Raw genomic sequence first — 22,488 nt, forward strand, 5'->3', positions numbered from 1 at the left:
TATACATATGTATATAGTATATAGCACTTTTTATACTGATTATAGGTTCATGCAATTGTTTGTTTGCTCGATGTTGCCGCTTTTCTGAAACTTTCAAAAGAGAGCTCTGTGCATCGAAATAGGTGAGAGCAGATATACGACACTTACCATTGAGAGTGATACTACTAAGCTACTAATGACCGATATAAACGTGCTAAGGTAACACCTATTTGACCTGATTTGATAGCGCATGGGATTAGTAGGTGAGACAGCTGTAAATACGGGAGCACATCATATTTAACTTAATGAGATATGGAACCAAAAACCTTCACATAACTACTGCAACTGTAAACCACTGAAACAAAGCCTTGCCGACAGCCCGACAAGCCTAACATAGAGATAACGTCAAATAATTTTTATATGTTAACCGCCGTGCCAGAAAACATATATTTTTAAAAGCAAAATGAAGTAGAACAGCACTATTTGAACCAATATAATATTGGAATTGTTATTGAACTAAGAAAGTGCCGGATAAATGAAAGTGCAGCCAACCAAATAAAGGCTCTAATAAAGGTTACGCTGTTACTAAACATTTTATAATTTTGCTTTTCTTTCGCATTGAAATAAAAAAACTCAATGTTAATACAACTGCAGACTAATCAGCTTAAAAGCTTTGCTAAAACAGTGCAAGTTTGTGAATGGATATACATATATGTACATATGACTGGTATATAATATGTTGAAAAGCTTGCTAATGTTCATTAAATTGTAGCATAGTTTTAGGCATCAAAATTAAATTTGGAACCTGCACAAAATGAGCAGCGATAATACAATAAGAGCAGTGAATGTCATAGCAAAGGATGAAAACATCAAAGAAAACCACAAAATGGTTTCGAATGACCGTAAAATTAAGTTGATTCAAATAGCACATACTCTAAAGTTATCAAAGGGATTTGTTGGACATAACGTTCCTGATTATTTTAGTGATCAACCAACCAAGAACAGCATCGAATTGTTGACATTTTCAGCTATTTAATAGTAATAAATTTGAAATTATTTATTATCATGTCAATATACCCCTGAGTTCAATCAGCAATCATCCTAGTGAACTACGCGCGACGAACAGGATTCCAAGCATTAAAAACTCGTAGAGAACTTTTCTATTTCATCAAGGCAAAGCCACGTGTCACAAACAATTGAAAACTATGAGAAAATTTATGAAATTGGGCCTCTACAGCCACAGAATAGTCCGGAATTGGCACCCAGTGACTTTTCTACTATTTTGGAACCATAATAAAAAAGTCGTTTAAAATACATTTTGTAACGATGGATTGGGTATATGAAATAAAAAGCTTGATCTCTTGTTGACATTTCGTAAAAATTTTAAGACAATTGGATAACTACAATCGATGTTATCGATCAAAAAGTGACAGCAGCTTTTGGTCGTCGGTCGTAAAATGCAAAGAGCAAATATTAAATTTTGTTTTAAACTTGGGAAAACGTTTACTGAAATATTTCAAATGATGAAAAAAATGTATAGTGACCGGTGCCTATCCAGTAGTAATGTGCATGAGTAGTTTAAGCGATTCCAAGAAGGTCGTGAGGACCTCTGTGACGATCAGAAGTCGGTCATCTTCAGAAGTCAAAAATAAAGGCAATGCTGATTTGTTTTTACTATTCCGAGGGTATTGTACACCGAGAGTTCGCCCACCTGGCCAAACGATTAATGCTGTGTTTTACCTTGGTGCTATGAAGCGTCATTTGTCACGCATTCGTGACACAATACCGTGAGGCAAGGTCCTGGCGCCTGTTGCACGATGATGCGCCGTGTCATCGGTCGACGCTTGTCACTGATTTTTTGACAAAAAACTCCATATTAACCATTAATCACTCATTCTACTCACCTGATCTGGCACCCTATGATTTTTACCTATTTGGAAAACTTCATTTGCCCATGAAAGGACAATATTAATTTTATGTCGGTATCAGCGGACGTGAAACATTTTGGTCCGATTTCCACTTGTATTACTGCAAATTAGGGTGTCTTAAATTATTCGAAAAACCTGAAAACCGATTATGCAAATAGCCGGTTTGTAACCATTCGTATGAATATTAACCGATTAATAATCGCAATGTTTCGGCTTTTCAAATAGTTGCTCTGCTGCCGGTATTTGTGTAAATGAAAATTGTTGAAATCCAACAGCCTCTGATTTTTGCTAATTTTAAATTTGTGAAAATTCCTGTAACCGCATATTTAATACTCTCACAATTTTTTTCCTCATAAACATGCTATTATAAGAAGCAATTATCATCATATTTCAATAATATAACTCACAAATTGGCCAGTATTTTCAGTAAAAAATCAACCCTAGGCCATGTAGCCACATATTCGGTATCAGCGGACGTGAAACATCTTGGTCCAATTTCCACTATTTTAGGACATCGATGAACTTAGTTCTGTTTTTGACGATAAAGCTCCATCAAGAACCATTCTTTATCGTTGATCTGGTGAATTCAATCGAAGTCGTAGATCACTTCGAAACGAATTTCGCAAAGATGGCTACAAAATCAGTTGTTGCTACAGAAACTAAGTACACTTCATTGTTCACGTTGGATCCCACACAATTTGTCAATAGCTCACAGAAAGACTCGTGTCGATTGGTCGAGAGAAATTTTAACAAAATACGATGGCTCGAAACACGTCTATGATATCGTGCCTGATGATGAATCGTGAATTTACATTTATGAACCCAAAAGTAAACAGCAGTCGACTGTTTGGGTATTTCAAGATGAGCCGAATCCTACAAGATTTATTCATGCACGAAGCACTTCCAAGCAAATGGTTCTGTGTTTTTTTTTTTTTTAACTGAACATGTCGTAACAGCACCTACTATAGCAGTAAATTATTAGTGGTACATAATCATTTGTTTGCCATTTGTCTTTCAAGATATCATATATGCGCCAATCATTGTCCAATCTTAAGATCGGCACCAATGAGGTCTCTCCTCATCAAATAGACTCTGAAATGTAAAGCATCTGGCGTATTTAATTTGTGAGTTTTCGTACTTTCTGTAGTGCGATGAGGATCGAGCGTAGTCGTCATCTGATTTCAGCGGTTATGCGTATGAAAAGGTGATAATGGAGCTTCCTTTCAGCAGTTATGTTTGAAATATCTTTAGTGTCTTGTGAGATACTCCCATTAACTTATTAGCGGACAGAACCACACCCACTTTTTATAAAATCTCAGTCAACAGATGCCCTTATTTACTACCAACCTATGCCCAAACTTACATTAAGTTTCATAATTTGCGGTCTAGTTATAGCATTCGATAGGGTTCCGCTTAACTATAATTGTTTTGTGGGCATGTCAGTAGTCCGATTCTACTCCTGTGCAACACCTCTTGAGTGCCGAGGAAGAGGATTACCAAGCTTCAACAAGATATGTCAATTTTACTCAAATGATCGTTTGCCCGGCAGATGGGCGTACGGGCAGACAGTCACCACGAAATCAATTCGTTTTGTAATCATTATAATTTATATGTGCTATATTATATAGACTCTATTAAGAAAATCAACAACTGACCAGATACTCACCACGCGCCAAATGTTGGAAAAAATCCTTCGTCGATTTCAAAGCTGCTTTTGATAGCACGAAAAGGAGCTGCCGCTATCTTTAAATTTTGTATCCTCGAAAAAACTAATACGCCTGTGTAAACTGATGTTGAGCAATACCAAAAGCCCCGTTCAATACCAAACAAGGTTTCAGACCAGGCGACTCTCTATAGTGGGACTTCTTCAATCTACTGATGGAGAAAATTATTCGAGCTGCAGAGCTTAATAGAGCAGGTACAATCTTCTATAAGAGTGTACAGCTGCTGGCGTATGCCGATGATATTGATATCATCGGCGTCAACACCCGCGCCGTTAGTTCTGCTTTCTCCAGGCTGGACAAAGACGAAATATCTCCTGCCATCAAACAAACAGTCGTCGCACTCGCGACTAGGCTCCCACGTCACTGTTGACAGACATAACTTCGAAGTCGTAGATAACTTCGTCTACCTTGGAACCAGCATTAACACAAACAACAAGAACAACCTCGAAAATCAACGCAGAATAACTCTTGCCGACAGGCTCTACTTCGGACTAAGTAATCAATTGAAAAGTAAAGTTCCTTTTCGACGAACAGAGATCAAATTCTACAAGTCACTCATCATCTCCAACCTGCTATATGGTGCTCAGGCATGGACGATGGCTTCGCTTGGAATCTTGAATTGGCGCAAAACAGCGAAAAGAAAGAGAGACTTTCGCGCTGTCGTAAACTAGGCCATAACCGTGTAAACATTGTCTACGCCAATAAAGACGAAGACGATGTAACTCCATATCTATCGCGATTAGGTTTAGGTGATACAAACAACCGTTAAGTGAACAAAACTACAAGTATTATACTCTGTAACAATATGTTGCGAGAGTATACTACACAAGTTGGAAGGTGGAAATAATCGGCGGTAACTGTATTTATATTAAAACCGAACTTTGTTAACCAAGTCAACTTCACCTTTCAGCTAACTTGATAGAATCCTAATCCAGCTCATCCAATAATCCATAATTAGACTTTATGATTCACAGCTACGATGTCCTTTCATAGAGGTGGGAAGTGTTAATAAAGTCAGTGTTACCTACAACGGGATAAGTTTCAATCAAACCGAACTACTAAAGTAAAAGTCAACGAAGCTCTGCTTTATTTTGTATTGTGGGTCAGAACCATTGCCATCTGCACTCTCAATTCTCTTAAGAAGATGCTACCTACAGTGTAGCTGACATGGGTAAGCAAATCTTAAATACAAAAGTAAGTCTTTCTTCTCAGCTTCTTTTTCATTTTTGATATTTTAGTAAACCCATATTTACTAAAAACTGTTTTCAGAACACTCTTGCAGATATAGAAGTACCTCTGAAAAGGCCACCAAAAGATTTTGAAGAGATTCACCTCGATTAAGCCGGAAATCCATAACGAAATTGGAGCTCTGAAAGCCAACATTAACCATCGATGAATTTAAATTGTTCATAAAGCCTCGTCCTATACCTAATTCCAATTGAAATAAATAAGAGCAATTGTTTTTGTTTTTATGTTTTTTTTAAATACATTTTGTTTTATTAAATCGAAGAAAAAACAAATTTTCTCAAATCTAACCAAACATTTTTACAATTTTTCATGTATTATTAAAGTAAACATTAAATAAAAACTAATAACTAAAATAAAAAAATTATAAAAAAGTGAACGAAATAAAATTAAGGAAACAAAAACGTCAAATAGTACATATGTATATATGTATATAGCCAAAGCATAATAAACAACATTTCACATTGTAATAATTAACTTCGCATCATCATCATCTTTAGGATTCTTTTCTCTTTTCAATCAGCGCGTCAAATGCACTTTTTGCTGCTTCTAAGCACAACCGTTAGACGGCGAATGCTTACAAACGAAAATACATTTGAGTATTACTTTGATAAAGCGACGAGCGCTTTCAATGCTTAAGCATACGTTTGTATGTATGCATGTGTGAGTGTGGTGAGCTTTGAAAGAAACTAAAAATGCGATTAGTTAATAAGGGCATATTAACTAACTAGAGGAACGGCGCCTCATGCATTTTACCATTTCTTTCCGCTTATTTCAACGCACTCACACATACATATATACATAGAGTTGGTGAGTGATACATACATAAAAAGCGTTAATTTCGCAAACAAAAGAACAAATTTAACAAATATTTTTTAGCTTTCTCATAAATGAGTGCATACATAACATATTCATAATGAGAGAAAGAGAGGGAGAGAGAGAGAGAAAGACGGAAGGAGAAGTTCGCGCATTCTCATTTACATCGATTTTATACATAAATTATATATCTAAGAGTATTTTTTGTCTTTTCTTTTCTTCTTCTTCTTCTTCTGTTTCTTATTCTTCATACAATCTCTTTCTCTACATTACTGCCTTGACTTTTACATCTTTTAGTGCTTACAATGTATTTTCTTATTGTTTTGTTTTTGTTGTTGTTACTATAAATAAACATTGTAAGGGCATGAACACAAAATCGGGAGCTGGACGTATGGAGCCGGTACGGAATCAGGATCGGGATGCCAGGATATGCTTGCTACGCTTGGTAATGAGGATCAGGATTCCAGAATGGTTGTAGTAACCGTTACTGTTGGACGGGAGAGGTGTTATAAGGACGGGAGCGGGCACGTAGCGTGTTGCTTTGGACGGGGGAACGCATAAGGAAATGGACCAACTGCCAGGCACGTCATATGCAGGAACGGTACCGGTATTACTTGCAAAGGCCAGCAGTGTGTCCGCTTAAGGGACACCAGCTGACTTGACTGAGCAAGCAACAAGCGTTTGTTGGGATGTGCGGAGAGGATGTAGGATAGCGGGACGTTGGTGGCTGTCGATTGCTGTGGTTGACGTTCTCTTTTGCTAACGGACGGCGTTATTTCATATGGTATCCGTAGATAACTTATTTTGTCATTCCTAAATTGGAGAGGATTTCTTGCAGGATGTTTGTGAGTATGTAGATGACAAATTGTAATATAACGTCATTAACGTCGTTCGTCATAACGTCTGTTTAGTCTTTCTTTTCTTCGACCACAACAGTTGCGGACGGCTCTGCGATCTTTTCGCTTTCTGGCGCGACATTAACATCTTCGTTTGTCGTTACTGTCGTCGTTGCAGTCGCTTCGCCAACCAACGCTACCGGTTCGGCTGTATCCACCACAGCTGGTGTCAATGGCTTTGTTGTTTCTACATTTTCCGTGCTTGCTGGCGTCGTGTCTAGTACCTTATTTTCCGTCACTTTGGTCTCCGCTTGTTCGCCCGTCTCTAAAGCTTCTACAGCTTTCACTTCAACGGTCTCTTTCTCATTGTCTACGGCTACGGTTGCATTCAGTCCGTCACTAGCGTTCGTGTCACGTTTCTTGTGCAGTCTGTCTGGTATGTTTTGTGTGCAAGAGCAAGGGCACATGCATTGATCTTTACGTGCACCGCCTGTAATCTGACTAAAGCTAAATGGAATCGGTGCTGGTTGCACGCCCAATGGGAAGCTGTCGACATTCTGTTGGTATCTGTCGGCCGTATGTAACGCATTATCGTCGCATTGTTCGTAAGCTGATTGTGGTAAAATGATTACCGGCATAAATGCTACAATGGCACCTTTGGGTATCTTGTCCGGTGCATAGGAGGCGGCATAACCTGGCGCTTGTGGAAACACCGGCAGTTGTTGTAACAATGACATAGAGTTCGTTATACCGCCAAAGAACGCTTGGCCGCCCGATGCGGTTGTTGTTTGTGTTGTGAATTGTTGTTGATTATACAATTTACTATCCGACGTTGGTTTACCGAAGGACGAGGTTGTAGATTGTTGTGTGCCTATTGTAGTTTGTTGATTACGATCCGTATTGCAAGAGCACACACGTTCGTTATTTATTTCGGTCGGTGGATAGGAGGGACGTGGCGTTTGGTAATTAGTAATGGTGTTGGTAACTACATTCTTTTCTGTTTGCCGGTTTTGTTCGAAACGTTGACCACCTGTGGGCTGACTGGGCTTGTAGCCTTCATTTCTGTTGGTATTTGTCGTGGTGGTCACTTTCTCAACGACCCGCTGTCCTGTTGGATAGCTAGGTACATTTTGGTTCGTCGTTGTCGTGGTTGTTACTTTTTCGACTACTTTTTGTCCAATCGGATAACCGGGTATTTGCCCATAGATATTAGTTTCCTTTTGTGTAGTTACCTTCTGTCCATTATAGATACCGGGTGTTTGTTCGTATGTTGTTGTGGTTACCTTTTGACCTACGCCTCCTTGAGTGATTTTCTGTCCGGTTTGTCTGTCAGTATTTGTGTTTGTAGTTGTTGTGGTAATTGTCTTGTACGGTTTTTCCTTCTCAATAGATATATCCTGTCGATTGAAGTTATTCGTAATTGGACCACGATTGGGTGGCAAGTATTTATTAGTTTGTTGATAGGAAGTCGGCGGATTAACCGGTACATTCGGGTAATTCGTATTCGTGTTCGTGTTTGTGTTGGTCGTTGTTGTGGTGGTGATGGTTTTGGGAGGAGAGGGAGGAGAAGAAGGAGGAATATTGGTTAGAGGTGTTGTTTTAATATTATTATTAAATTGAGTGTTAGTATTGGTATTGGTGTTGGTTGTGGTTGTGGTTGTGGGGGTGGTGACCTTCTTTTGTGCATAATCATTATTACTACCATAATTTGGCACGAAAGATGTTTGTGTATTTGTGGTGGTGGTATGTGTGCTTGTCGTGGGTATTTCACCCTCCACAACTAATGATGATGACTTAATGGGTTGCGTTATTTTACCAGTTTTTGAGACGGGTGGCAAATAGCCGGGTGTATTCTTATTTGAGTCTCTTGGATCACTTGGTTTGTATGGTGGTTGTGGTCCTGGTGGTCCTGGTGGGCCGGGACGTGTTGGTCCGGGTGGGCCTGGTGGTCCGGGACGGGTTGGGCCTGGTGGTCCAGGTGGTCCGCCTGGGCCGGGACGTGTTGGGCCGGGTGGGCCAGGTGGTCCTGGTGGGCCGGGACGTGTTGGTCCAGGTGGGCCAGGTGGTCCGGGTGGACCATTTGGTCCCTTAGGTCCGGGTCCAGTTGGGCCGAATGGTCCTGGTGGTCCGGGTGGACCAGGTGGGCCGGGTGGACCCTTTGGGCCGCCAGGTCCCTTTGGACCGCCGGGTCCCTTTGGTCCGCCTGGGCCGCCTGGTCCTACGCCGCCACCGCTGCCTTTGCCGCCGACGCCGCCTTCACCGCCAAAACCGCCCTGTGGTCCCTCTACGTGCACATATGGTACGGCTGGTGGACCAGTTGGACCTTCAACATGAACATATTTGCCCGAATTGTCCGGGACATATTGACCTTGTTTAATACCTGTAAGTGAGTTAAGGAAATGAGAGGTGGTTTAGTTGAATGTTCGATTACTGGGAAGAGCGTAGAGTAAACTCACCTTTATAACGACCATCAAAACCTTCATAATTACCATTTCCTAGAGAGAGGGAGAGAGTGTTTGTTGGAGAGAAAGAGTAATATATTAGTAATGCGTAAAAATGGTCAAAATCATTTGTAATCATTATACAGTTAACTACGCTAAATACTTTTCTAAACTGCAGGTACAGTGTGTACAATATGTCTACGCACAACTAAGGCTACAAGTTACTATTTTGGGAGAAAATCAAATCAAAATTAAATTTTTGCAGGTTCATAACTACAGTTACTATGAAATACCTAAAACAACTACAATTACGGCATAATTAAAATGTACTCAATTATAATTTAATTTAATCATACTACTTACTTAGTGTTAACAACTACAAGCTGTAAGCGCCAGCTACCGGTAAAGCTCAAAAACATTCAGATACAATGTTACACATATATATGGTATGTATGCATGTACTATATATATATATTTATACATATATATAGCGATTTTAGTCACAATGTATGTATGTGTATAGGTATGAGAGGCAGTGTGGTTAGTGAACACAACAACTGTACGTGTACACAATAACGGTAAACTCGCAAAACACGTCAAGCCGAGCTTTCGAACAAATAATAATAATAATAATACAACAAACATACACAATGCTACAGTAAGCCCGTACACCGTTACGACGCAGCAGCTAACAGCATTGCTAACGGGATATGTGATTGGATAATAATGATGAGAGTTTGTGGATTTATGGATCAATTGGTGGGAATATATGTGTGGGGGTGTGTGGTGTTTGAGGTTAAGTAGGATTAGGCTATAGGATTAAATTTCGTATGCTCAAAGGTATGAAGGATGTGGAGGCGCTGAGAGCAAGCAATTGTTGCAGTCGCTGGTAAGAGTTGTACGAGTGCATGCGCGTGCGTATGTGTGTGAATGTATGTATTTATGAGCATTGCATGCCTTTGTATGTATGTGTGTGTGTGACTTGCACATGCTTTAAAACTATTTTTGAAATGTGGTTATGGTTTTTCAAAGGCATTTTTGGTGCTGTTTTGGTGCTGGAAATGTGCGAGTATGTATGGCAGATGTGTGGACCGAAATCTGTAAGTCTTTTCTTTTAAGTTGTTTTAATTTTTTCAGTTTCTTTTTTTTTTTTTTGCTTTTGGCTTCCAGCATTCCTTTTGGTGTGAAGATTTGATATTCACTTTTCTGTTGTCGCATATCTTTAGATTACGCTCACTGCGCTCATTCACTTGTATGTGCATAATGTTGTTGTTTTTGGTAATGAAAGAGATGTCATTGTCGGTTTTACAAAAAATTTGTTTTCATGCGCGCTTCGTGCTCGAACCCGGGTACATGTATATAGTGTGGTCAAAAATTCTCTACAGAAACTCTTTTTTGAAAAGAATATATTTTTAAAATATTTTTTTATATATTTTTTAAATATTTTTTTAATTATTTAAGTTTTTTTCTTTTTAATTTTAATAATATTTTTAAAACTCATTTAAAAATATATTCCAGAGGCTCTTTCTTTAAAAAAATCATATGAACTGCATTTTATGTCGGTATAATGCGAGGTCGGTTGGACATTCTAAAAAGTCGAGTGCAAATAGCAATAGGTGCATAGGTATATGTGTATGTGTGTGTGTAGGTGCTAACAAGTGTGCATAGTACTTGTCTAGAAAGACAAACGAGACAGACCTGCAGAGGCTACCAGTTTGTGATTCTCTTTAAGCATTCGTTAAATGTCGTGTGTGTGTCAAAACTGTCGCGAATTGTTTTTTTGAAGAATTTCTTGATTATGCATATTTCACTTTCCATTTCTGTATACAAATGTCTTATAATACCCGTTATACGCTTTGACTGTATTTTGAAGGTTTCGCATTCATTTCTATTCGTTTTGTGAGTGTTTGTGCGCGCGCTTATATGTTTTTGTGTGTGTACTTGTACAGACATAATAGCTTAAGTGCATATAGATATGTAAATATAAATAATATAAATAAATACATATGCTGTAGTTTTTGTTTTTTTTTACATATGTATATACGAGTGTATATTGTGCTATGCATGTGTTGGTGTGTTGGTGCGTTTATGCAAAAATAGACTCGCATTAAATAAAATATCGCTGAAGAAAAAGTATGGTAATAGAAAAAAAATTTAACACGAAAAATTATTATGGTTCATAAAAGCTCTTAAAGCTAACCTAACCGCTTAATAAGCTTAGATTGAAATACAAGGAAGACCTAAGGATGTAAGCAATAGGAAGTGAGCGGTAATACGTGTGCCGAAATGCTGCCGTGGTTAATATGGTAGCTTTCATGCTCACCGTAGAGCTTTGCATTTTAGCAAAGCTTTCACCCAATAATTGAATTTCGAACGTTAGCTTTACAGTTATGTAAGTGCTGAAATTATTTTTGTGGTAAAAAAAGCTTAGCACAAAGCTTAAAATATGAGCTTTCGATGACAAAAAAGCTTTGAAACAAAAAAAAAAAAGTTTAATGAGCGGGTTCAAATCGAAAGTAGATTGCGGTTAAAGCATGTACTGAAGCTAAAAAGCTTTTCATGAAAGCTCTTGAAAACATTTAAACACTGCATTTCATGACATTGTCAAAATCGATATTTAAATCGACTTTTCCGAAGAAATTGTGGAATATCCGAGTGGCGAAAGCTCAAAAGCTCTTAGTTTAAACTTTAAACAAAAGATTTTCCTGAAAGCTCTTAAAAACATTTTAACTGTGCATTTCATGACATTTTCAAAATCGATTTAAATTCTCGAGTTTTCTGAAGAAAAGCTCTTTTTTTGAATATTAAAAAAAGCAGTACAACAATGATAACCATACAGCATGCTTACGCGTATAGCTACTCACTTCATATCGCTTTGGACCTACATTTTGCACTCAAAACTTTCAATGTAACGTAAACCCTAAGTGCACCTAAGCTCAAACTTTCTGTGCTGCATAAAATTTCCTATGATTATGTTTTTATTTAAGCCAGCTAACCTGCTACATAGGGGCCCCCAGGAGAGCCGGAATCTACATATCCCAATGCACCCGGCCCCCCTGGGCCACCCGGACCTGCTCCACCGAGCGGTCCGGGCGAGTAAGCACCACCGCTACCGCTACCTCCGCTGCCACGACCGCCGCTGCCGCCATTGTTACCGCTACCTCCGCTGCCATGACCGCCGCTGCCGCCATTGTTACCGCTACCTCTGCCGCCATCATTGTTGTAGCCGCCACTGCCGCTTCCACCTGATGAACCGCCAGGATAATAGGCACCGCTGCCGCTGCCACCGCTTCCACTGCCGCCGCCGCCGCCGCCGCCGCCGCTGCTACCGCTATTGTATGGACCATTTCCACCACTGTATGGGCCATTTCCACCACTATGTGGACCATTTCCACCACTGTATGGACCGTTGCCATTATTGTATTGACCGTTGCCGTTATTGTGTGGACCATTTCCACCACTGTATGGACCGTTACCGCCGGTATATTGGCCACCACCATTATCACCTGGATATGGACCATTGTCGCCGGGTCGCACTGTGGCGACAACATGTGCAGAGGGAGCTGGTATGCGCTCGCGATCGTGATCGGCATAACGTGAAGGGCTGAGAATGGCTGAACCGCTTTGCACACCCGGTGCGTGAGAAAGGGAGAAACCTGGCGTAAAACCGCTAGGCTTCTTCTGCAAAATTGTAGGTAGAGGTGGAGGATGTGATTTAGGTCACGAAATTTTCATTTAATTTTTTTTCATTGATTATTCAACGTACATCACCCAAATTTAATACTGGAAATTCTGGCCGTGCGCCACCTTCGAACTTGCCACAGCCAATTGGGAAGTAAAGCTCATCCCATTGCAAAATTACGCCATGGCCTTTTTCGCCATAAACTGGATAGACCTCGACAGGTTTTTGTGGTTCAACGGTACGATAACCGTGTGTATCGGCAACATAATGTGTTGCACGTAACATATGGTATGGATCGACGTAACCATAACAACCGTAGGTAACGCCATCAGGACCGCGGGTCTCATGATGGAAATTGCCCGTCTTACCGATATCATAGCCATAACGATAGGCATCTGTGTAGTGTCCAAAAGCAAGCAAGTGTTTTGTTGTATATTGCGGTAGTTGTTGTTATATTTTTTTGATGTACGGAAGTTGATAACGGGTTGTGGTGGAATGGATATTATTTTTTTTTTATTAATTTTTATGTGGATATTGAAGGAATATTTAATATTTTAAGAATATACAATAATTGTTGACTGCTTTCTTCTCTCATTTCATAGCGAAGAATTCGTTTTAAATATCATTAAAAAAAAAGCTAACAGTGTTGTTTGTTGCCTAGCATTTATACACGGTTAATACCTCATAATATTTAATATACCTATAATGGCTAGTTTTCATTACATTACTCTTACGACAGAAATTCAATAAAAAATGGCAATAAAATTAATAGAAAAAATGTAAAAAAAATTTAAAAATATCAAAAAAAAAAATTAAAATGTCGTTCATTTCAATTTGTCATAAAAACACGTATAGTGTAAACCCTGCCTCTTATAACACATAGCTTAATACGCAGTATTTCTAAACTTCATACAAAAATATATATAAAATTGTACTACCTTTTCGCTATTGCGCAGCTGTTTACAGAAAAAAATATGTATAGTATGTTTTACTCTAAAGTTCAAAGCCAGAGCTTTATTTCATTTCGGGGCCACACGAGTACGTCGAGTGAATGATGCGAGTAGGATGAAAGGTATGGATATGGATGCGGGATAAAGGATGATGGATGTAAAGGTATCGGACAGGAGAAGAAAGAAGTTTATGCAAATTTTTAAGTAAAACTTGCATTAAGCTTTCATTCTATGGTGAAAGCTTTTAAGAAGGCATAAATTTCAGAATATTTACATTAAACGTACGTGGGAAAGTAAGTTAATCACTCTAAGGCACATCATTAAGAATTATTTTTACATAGCGTTCATATATTTTTTAGAAAGCTTTAGTCAAGTGAAAGCTCGTTAGCACTTTCAGCGTTTATGAAGTTACAGCAAGCTTTCCAGCTAACTTTTTCGAGGTCTGCGTTACTGTTTTAACTATTTTTTTTTAATATTTAGTATTCATTTTCACAGAAATTTTAATTTTTATTAATTAAGTTTTTAAAAAAGTTTTAAAATTTTATAATTTTCTAATTTTAAATTTTTACAAAAATAATTACTTGTTAAAAATAATGAGCGCTCACCTCTTGAAAATTCAAAATTATTATATTAATATTGCTACAAGTTATAGTAGAAGAGTGGGGTGTTTTGGAGTGGATTGGCGTGGCGTGGATTTGAGTTGAGTTTGAGTTGATTTGAGTCGAGTTGTGTGTGTCGGTACGAAAATATTTACAATTTGAGACGAGTTTGGTTGACGATATATAATTTTTGGTTGTTGTTGTTTATTTCGATATATTACTAAATAGATGTAGATATATATATTTGATAGATTTGTGTGCGTCTGCTTTGGTTTTAACTACGTTTACGCATTCTTTATGATTTTATTTGGTGTTTAGTACAAAGCTACAACAAAAGTAACAACGTATATATATGATATAAGTATGTATGTTTATTTTGAACGTTTTCTAATATTGTTTATGTTGTTGTTTCTGGTTTTAACTACGATTTATAGCATAAGACAATTTTTTGTTTATTTTTAGGATAAACTAGTTTTTTTTATTGGTTGTTTAGTTGCTTTTGTGTTTGGTATTTATTAAGGCTACAGCGCGCACTACTGTTAATTAATTAAAAAATTAATTGTTTTTCAAATAAACAAAATGTCTACAAATTATTTAATAAAAGCTGCGAATTTTGTTGTACAAAAGAAACGAAAGAAATGATTTAAGGTATTTCTATAAAAATATTTAATAAATAATCTAGCTACAAGCTGCTACTTGTACAATTACAAAAACAATTATAAAAACTAACTGCGCAGCTAAACGCCGAAAGGACTCCATACGTCGCAGGCGAACACGGCGCACGAGTCCTTTCCAAGAGCTCGTCATACGGCGCAAATTTCTAAATAATACTTTTTATATATATATAAAATGTGTATATAAATAGCTATGTATGTATAAAATGCTACTAACAAAACAACTACTATGTATGACGTGGCAAAAACTAAAATGCATATGTGAGAGAAAAAGATAGCAAGAGTGTAGTGAGAAAAAGAGGAGAGAGTGAAAGTGAAACAATAGTGTAAAGTAGTGACTAACCAGCTGGTTAGTTGATAAGAGAGAGATATAGAGAGAATAAAGTGAGAGTAAGAGGATCGTTACAGGAGAGATAGGATAGTTAGGAATACGCAAGGCGCGTGAAAAAAGAAAGAAAATAAAATGAAAATATAAAAATTTTAGAAGTTATGAAAAATAACAGATTTTAATATAGTAGCCAGCGGAAATATAGAGCAAAGTAGTTATGAAAATTATGAAAGTATTGCTAGGTTTATGTATGCAATTACAAATTTTGTATATTTTTGTATTCAAATACTAAATTTTTTTTTTCGATGCTACGTGTGCAAATGCTTGTATGTTTTTTGTGCATTTGATGGTATTTATAAGAGAACTTGAAACAAGCTGTACTTACTGGTATCGAAATTCGACGAATAGTATTGTTGATTGGTCGTTTTTTGGTCTTTAATTTGCAGAATGAGGCGACGATTTTCCTTATCGTAGTTTTGAGAGAGAGCGCATTGCACTAAAATGCAAGCGATGGCCTGTTGGGTGGGAGAAAAGCAAAAATTAATGTAATAAAACATTGTGTAAAAATATTTTTTAATATGATCGCCGTTTTTTAAACAATTTGTGCTGAAAAAAAATTTGATTTATCGAAATAATTAAATTAATTAATTGAATAATTAAAGTAATTAATAAAATGATTCGAGTAATTAATTAAATAATTAAAGTCATTAATTACATAATTAAATTAATTAATTAAAGTAATTAATTAAATGATTAAAGTAATTAATTTAATAATTACTGTAATTACAGTAAATTAATTAAATAATTAAACTAATTAGTTAAGTGATTAATGTAATTAATTAAACAATTAAAGTAATTCATTAAATAATTTTTATTTATTAAATTCGTTTTCTTTCAATATCAAAAACGGCAGTTTCAACTGGACTCTTTTCTAACTATAAAACATATATATTCCATATACTATACCAATATTTTTGCCAGCTAACTTTATTACATATTATATTTCTTGCCATTATAGTTGCTTAATTCTTATATGTATATGGCTGCACCCACATATTCCCATATTTACTTTCTCATTACAACTCTTTTATGGCCATAACCATAAGCCACATAAGCCATTTATCAAATATTTCCAAAAAATATAATGCCTGGAACACACTTCACTTGTATAACACTATTTTTCTCAACTATAAATGGGTATGCGTTCACACGCACACAAAATCTTGACAGCCGCAACAAAGCAGCGGCCTTATGAGTAATTACCCATATGTGATGTTAAAATTATGCAATCAGTATTGTGAACAAATCACTTGCATTGCAATTTATAATAATAAAAAGTAATTTCTACTGTTTTTTACCGCTTTTTGGCGCTTTTCTCTCGCACATAATTACCAATTGTAGTGTCTGCTGCCAGCGTATCATTGCGTCGGCTCGTCGTTGCGTTGGCAAATGGCTAAATCGTGTTTGCCAAATTATGGGCGTTCGAATTTATTGTCACCACTTTGTTTAGATCTTTCTATAGACGAATATCTTTTAGTACCAATTGCAGCCAAAAGCGTAGAAGACGCCCACACATGCGCTTTAGTGGCGAATATGAGTAATACACAGACACACACACGGACACAAAGCTCCTAAATGGAGCACACTTAAGCGGATATAGTATTATATATTCAAATTGTATATATATGTGGATGTACGTGTGCTTATTGCATTGCTAAGTGGCCCACTACAAAGTTAGAGCTGACAACTTGTCACTTGAAACGCGCTTGAGTGAACTGCGCGCGCCAACGGTAAATGTAGGTTTATTTATTTGAAATGAAGATTTGATTGTGAAAAAATCGCTTGACAGGTTAGCAGTTTTTTTTCCAAAATAAATATGACGTCAAGCCGAGACTAAAAGTGAAGATGAGCGATTTTAAGCTTTTGAGTCAGAGTGTTTGCATACATACATATATCAAAGGTGTGCGTGGGTATGTGTGCAGACGTTAAATGCAAATTTTATGAGCTGGTAAAATTTGGTAAAATGAGAACGTCCATATTTTAAGCACAGTTTGCGGCAAATGAGACTAACTATAAAACTGGAAATGAAAAAATGTTTCTGGTTTTTTTCTGAATTTATTTGTTTTTTATTCAAAGTTTTTTTTATTAATTTTTTCTGCATATTTCTTAATGGACGTCATGTGATCCGAAAAAACTATTATTTTGGATTTTGCTATGACAATGAAAAGAGTTTTTAGCTACGCTTAAATGCTTTGTTGCGATATTAACTAGTTACAAACTAGTTACCAGTTCATGGTTAACTGGACTAAGCATTTTTGTGCAAACAAAAGAAAGTATGAAATAAATATACTCCTTTTCTTAGAATTTTAAGCTTTGAGTATAAAAATTGTTTTCGATCTTTCTTGAAATATATAAGGCAATATATACCGCCTTGAGAGAAATTAAGCTTTACATTTTTTTTAATTTAAAAATCTTTTTAGAAGAGTGCTCATGTATCTGATTCTCATAAATAAGCACTCCTGTATTATCTGTTTTAGTGTCCGGATACGGGTTTAGAGCAATTTTCGTACCAGAAATCCAGTTTTGAAAGCTTTTTGGAATTTTTTGCATAAACAAAATTATTTTGCTAATTTGTCAATATCAGTGACGAAAGTATATACATATATATGTATGTTAATTAAAGGTGTGAACAATTTTGAGTGTAATTGTTTGTGACGTCACAGTGTTAGTGCAATTAGAATAAAATGTCAGAATAACATACAAAATGTAAATATTGATCAGCTGTTTTCATTAGGCAGACAAAATGCAGTTTTTCCAACCTGTTTTTTAATATTTTTTAATAAGTGTTATAAAAAGTTACTACAAAAACATAAAGATCGGTTACTCATTTTATTTAATGTAATGAAGAAAATATAATTGCATATTTCATGTAAAAAACAGCAAATATCACCCTTGGACATGAAAAGTAAGCCATGGATATTTTATTTAAAACTACTACTTCAAAATTTCTAAACAATATAAGTTCCAGATTTACTTGGGGTGCTCGTCAGGGGTCGGATTAGAATTCGAATATTTGTTAATCACTACTGAAGTACAAATTTTTAACTTTTGATTTTAATTTGGCTAAGTTTCAAACCAACATTTATCATATTTAGCCGATTTTCAAACCACGAATAATTAAAAATCTCATTTCAGCCAGTACAGATCTTATTTGAGCCATATTTCCATCCATAATAAATCTAAATATCTTATTTTCAAAACAAAAAAATTTACGTGGCCAAGTATTAAATGTCCTCGGCTAAAGAAATTTAAATTTTTCATGAGATTTTCATTTAAAATGCCACCGCTACTCAAATTGGCTACGCTTTTCGGTCAATTTAAAAGCATTTGTCAGCAATTTTCAAATATTTTTTTTAATTAAAAGTGGTCACCATTTACTTAAAGTCCACAAAATTTTTTGGTGTTGCTTTTCTGATTCACACGCTATTGGCTCTGAAGCCAACCTGACAAGGCGTATGTGCGTGCGCATCTATTTTACGGCAAACAGCTGTGACATACACATTTACAGCTATTTAAATGCATGTGCACCATTATGTGTATGCCTGCACATGGTTTTCATAGTTTTGAATGACAGCAATTAAAATCGAGTTATTTCGTGTAGCGTTTATGCAAATTTACTAGATTGTAATATTGAAAAATGTCATACGTTTTGTTGTTGTTTTTTATTCTTTTTTAAATGCAGCTTTTTCATTATCTGCGCATATTAAGTTTGAAAATTGTCGTTCTTTATTTTCTTGGCTTATTTCAGTTAGCACGCATTGCATCAGCGTTCTAACTGTTTGCATAATTGCGGCTTACTGTCTGGCAAATCTCCCCATTTGCGCAATAAATCAACTAACTTTTATAAATATTTCTAAATTTTTAATAAAAATATTGGTGTATAGCTCTTAAGCGTTTAATTGAGCTAACTGCATTTTCATAAATTTTGTGCACCTCATAGTTTTTCAATGTTGAAGCAGAGTTGCTGCGCAAAAAAATTAAAAATTACATTTTTGTGTTTAAGCGAAAGGCATATTGCATTTATACATACATACACATACCTACATCTACATACATATGTATGCATTTAAGTAAATCCGACATGCTCTAAGCTTCGGCTTTAAATATTGCATATTCATGCTCTTCTCCGAAAATGTCAAAATCATCAAATTGCATACGCATAAACATTCCAAACTGACCTGATTGGAAAAATTGATGAGCCATTGCACACAAGCTGGAGTACTTTAATGAAAATGTATGGGTATTTGTGCGCGCAATTTCGTTCGAAATAGGCATTAAGTGAAGAGAAGGCAGCTTATGTCTTTATATGCATACGTTTTCATATTTTTATATGCTATACATGCCTATTATATATTTTCAAACATTTCTCATCACTGAAGATAGAACAAAAACATAACATGAGTGCAGGAGTATATATATATACAAATGTTACATACAGATTTGCTATAAGCATGAGCTATATGAGCAACTGTATGCTAAGCTCATTAAAAACACGTGTGCATAAATGATGAAGAAAGAACATAGGCAATGTAAAATATTCTTTTAATTACAATTTAGCATTACAAAGAGCATATATTGCAGTTAATACGCTGTCATTGCAGCTGCGTATGATTATGGTAAGCCACTTTCACAGGCCATTAAAAATATAAAATATTTGTTCAACTTTGAAAGCATAATAAAAAAAATTCTCTCATGTATTGAAACTCAAATTTTATGTACACAAATGTGACCTTGTCCATAGATGTAGACATATGGTATACAGTTATAGATATATGTACACATATGTTCCTCGTCATAAACGCATTCACCCTCGTAAGCATTCAACCTTTAAATTTTAAACACTTTACCTCAATTAATTTTAGTTCAGCAAAATATATATACAGTAACAGAAATCATTTGAAGCAAACTTTTTAATTGAACGCTTTTTCCTGCATAAAACAAGCATGCTGTGGCATTACGTATACGCCGTGTATGCCCTGAACCACGCGTATTCATACATTTATGCAAGTTCCACATCAGTTTCGTTGTAAATTGTGAACTCTCAATTATCAGACGATAAAAGTGAAATTACACTTCATTGTTCAAAATAACACATTTTTGATGAAAATAAACGAGCAAATGCCGATACACAAACAAGCCATTTTCAAGAGTTTTATGCAATAAAAACATGTTTTATTTTTAGCGGCTGCCATTCATGTGCATATTAAATTGTACGAAATTAATTCCTATGAAGCAACAGTGAAAATGTTATTTTTGCTTAATATTATTTTACATTTTTACCTATTAAGTTCGCAGTAATATTTAAGGATAATTGCTTATTTCTTTTGTAAATTGAACATGGCTTGCATTGCCGGGCTGCGAGTGTTATTTTTTTAGTACGAATAAATAAATTTTCGTGAAAGTAATTTTATAATTATTTCAGTTTGGGTTTAATTTTTTTATTGTGTTTTATTTTGTTTTGTAGTATTTTATTTTATTTTATAAAAAATTGTTTTTAATTTATTTATTACACTTTATTTAATGATTCTCTTTTTTTATTGCTGTGTATTTTGATTTCCTTCATTTTATTTTACCTCTATTTATTTTATGGAAAATAAATTTGTACTTATTTTATTTTTTTACTATGTTTTTTGATTTTTTATTTTATTTTGTTTTTTTTTTTTGATTTTATTAAAAATAATATTTTATCTGTAATTAATTTCCCTATTATTGTTTTCAATATCATTTCATTTTTTATTTTTATTTGGTTTATTTTTTATCAAATTTTTATAAAATTTTAATTTTTTTTCATTATTATTTTATTTTATTTTTTGATTTCATAAAGAAAATATTTTATTACCTATTTTATTTATTACATTTTATTTTACGATTTTACATTTGTAAAAATGTTTTTTGTTTTACATATGTATTGTATGTGTATTTTGATTTGATTAAATATTTTATTTTATTATTTTATATATTTGATTTTATTTTCTTTTCATTTTATTTTAATTTTTATTTTTATTTTATTTTATTTTATTTTATATTTTATTTTATTTTTTATTTAATTTTTATTTTAATATAAAAATTATTATTATTTTTTTTTTTTTTAACTGAGCTCTTTTTTCCAAAATATTCTATATTTTTTCGTATCAATTATACGTGGCGTTTTCGTATTAATAGCCGTTTTCATGCACTCGTAATCAAATTAATTTGATTTTGCCAATAAATTCAAATTTTGGGCGGAAACGAATAGAAATTCGCACAAATTATAGCTGCACTAAACGAAAAAAGAAGAAGCACACGCATATCAAATAGCCACTAAATATCAATACTAGTTTCATTCTTGATTATCTGCTACGAGTTGCGTTTGATTGGCGTCAGTGAATTAGTTGAAATGCCGCTAGAGCGCAGAATATCAATACTAGCTGTTACATAAGTAAACTAATACAAACATATTATATATGCTTATACATAATAATATACATAAATGTATCATACAGGTATACATACACATAAGCTGTTGCTTATATTTAAAGCAGCGAAATTTTTAAATTAAGCTTAATAAAATAATAGCACCGGTTCTAGAACAATAGCTGTCGTATAAGCCTTAACACATATTTATTGAACTATGAAAATGAGCATATACATATTTATAGTATTGTTAACAAGCCATAAATTTGCGCTGAAATCGAAAAAAAAGTTTTATAAAGCTATGTTTAGAAAACCATTTTGTTTTTTTGTCATATTAACTACGAGAGGCTGTACTCAACGAGTATGTGAAACTGGTATAAACAACACTTGTCACATATATTTGTACATAAACTGTATATATTATGCAATAAAATATATATCTGTACACATGTATAGCAGTGGAACGCAGGCCGCATAGCTCATCCGTAATTTAAACTAACCCAAAGTTAGTTGTTTTCCAACCAGACCAGACCAAACCAGACGCGCCACTTGAAAAGCGAAAATTAGCAATACAATTCGTTAAAAATCGCACGTTTATAAAACAAAAGTACAAAAAAATATGAAAAAACACAAAATTTGAAAGCGAAACACTCGTTTTTCGTGTATTTCAAAAGACAGACGCTCATCGAAGTGGCAGCTATGCCGCTTTGGTTGAGTTCTTGGCTTATGCATGAGCGTATGTATTTGAAATTATTCTTTGAGCCGCCAAGTTTGGTTGAAAAAATGAAGAATATCAAGTTTCTATAATGTATGTATACCTTAATTAGACACTT

General features: G+C 35.1%; 1 protein-coding gene across 1 annotated transcript in view; it reads right to left on the minus strand.

The window, feature by feature from the left end:
• Positions 1–5,287: 5,287 nt before the first annotated feature.
• The window catches only part of LOC120778760 (mucin-2), a 44,127-nt gene continuing 26,926 nt past the window's right edge, over positions 5,288–22,488 (minus strand). The window contains exons 2-6 of the mRNA XM_040110738.1: positions 15,588–15,717; positions 12,736–13,046; positions 11,966–12,650; positions 8,985–9,023; positions 5,288–8,908 (exon numbers count right to left, since the gene is read on the minus strand). Coding sequence (XP_039966672.1) covers positions 6,600–8,908; positions 8,985–9,023; positions 11,966–12,650; positions 12,736–13,046; positions 15,588–15,717 — 3,474 coding nt within the window. The 3' untranslated portion in view covers positions 5,288–6,599. The remainder of the gene's footprint in view (positions 8,909–8,984; positions 9,024–11,965; positions 12,651–12,735; positions 13,047–15,587; positions 15,718–22,488) is intronic.

Source organism: Bactrocera tryoni, chromosome 5 (genome assembly GCF_016617805.1).
Source record: "Bactrocera tryoni isolate S06 chromosome 5, CSIRO_BtryS06_freeze2, whole genome shotgun sequence".
NCBI classification, from domain to species: domain Eukaryota; kingdom Metazoa; phylum Arthropoda; class Insecta; order Diptera; family Tephritidae; genus Bactrocera; species Bactrocera tryoni.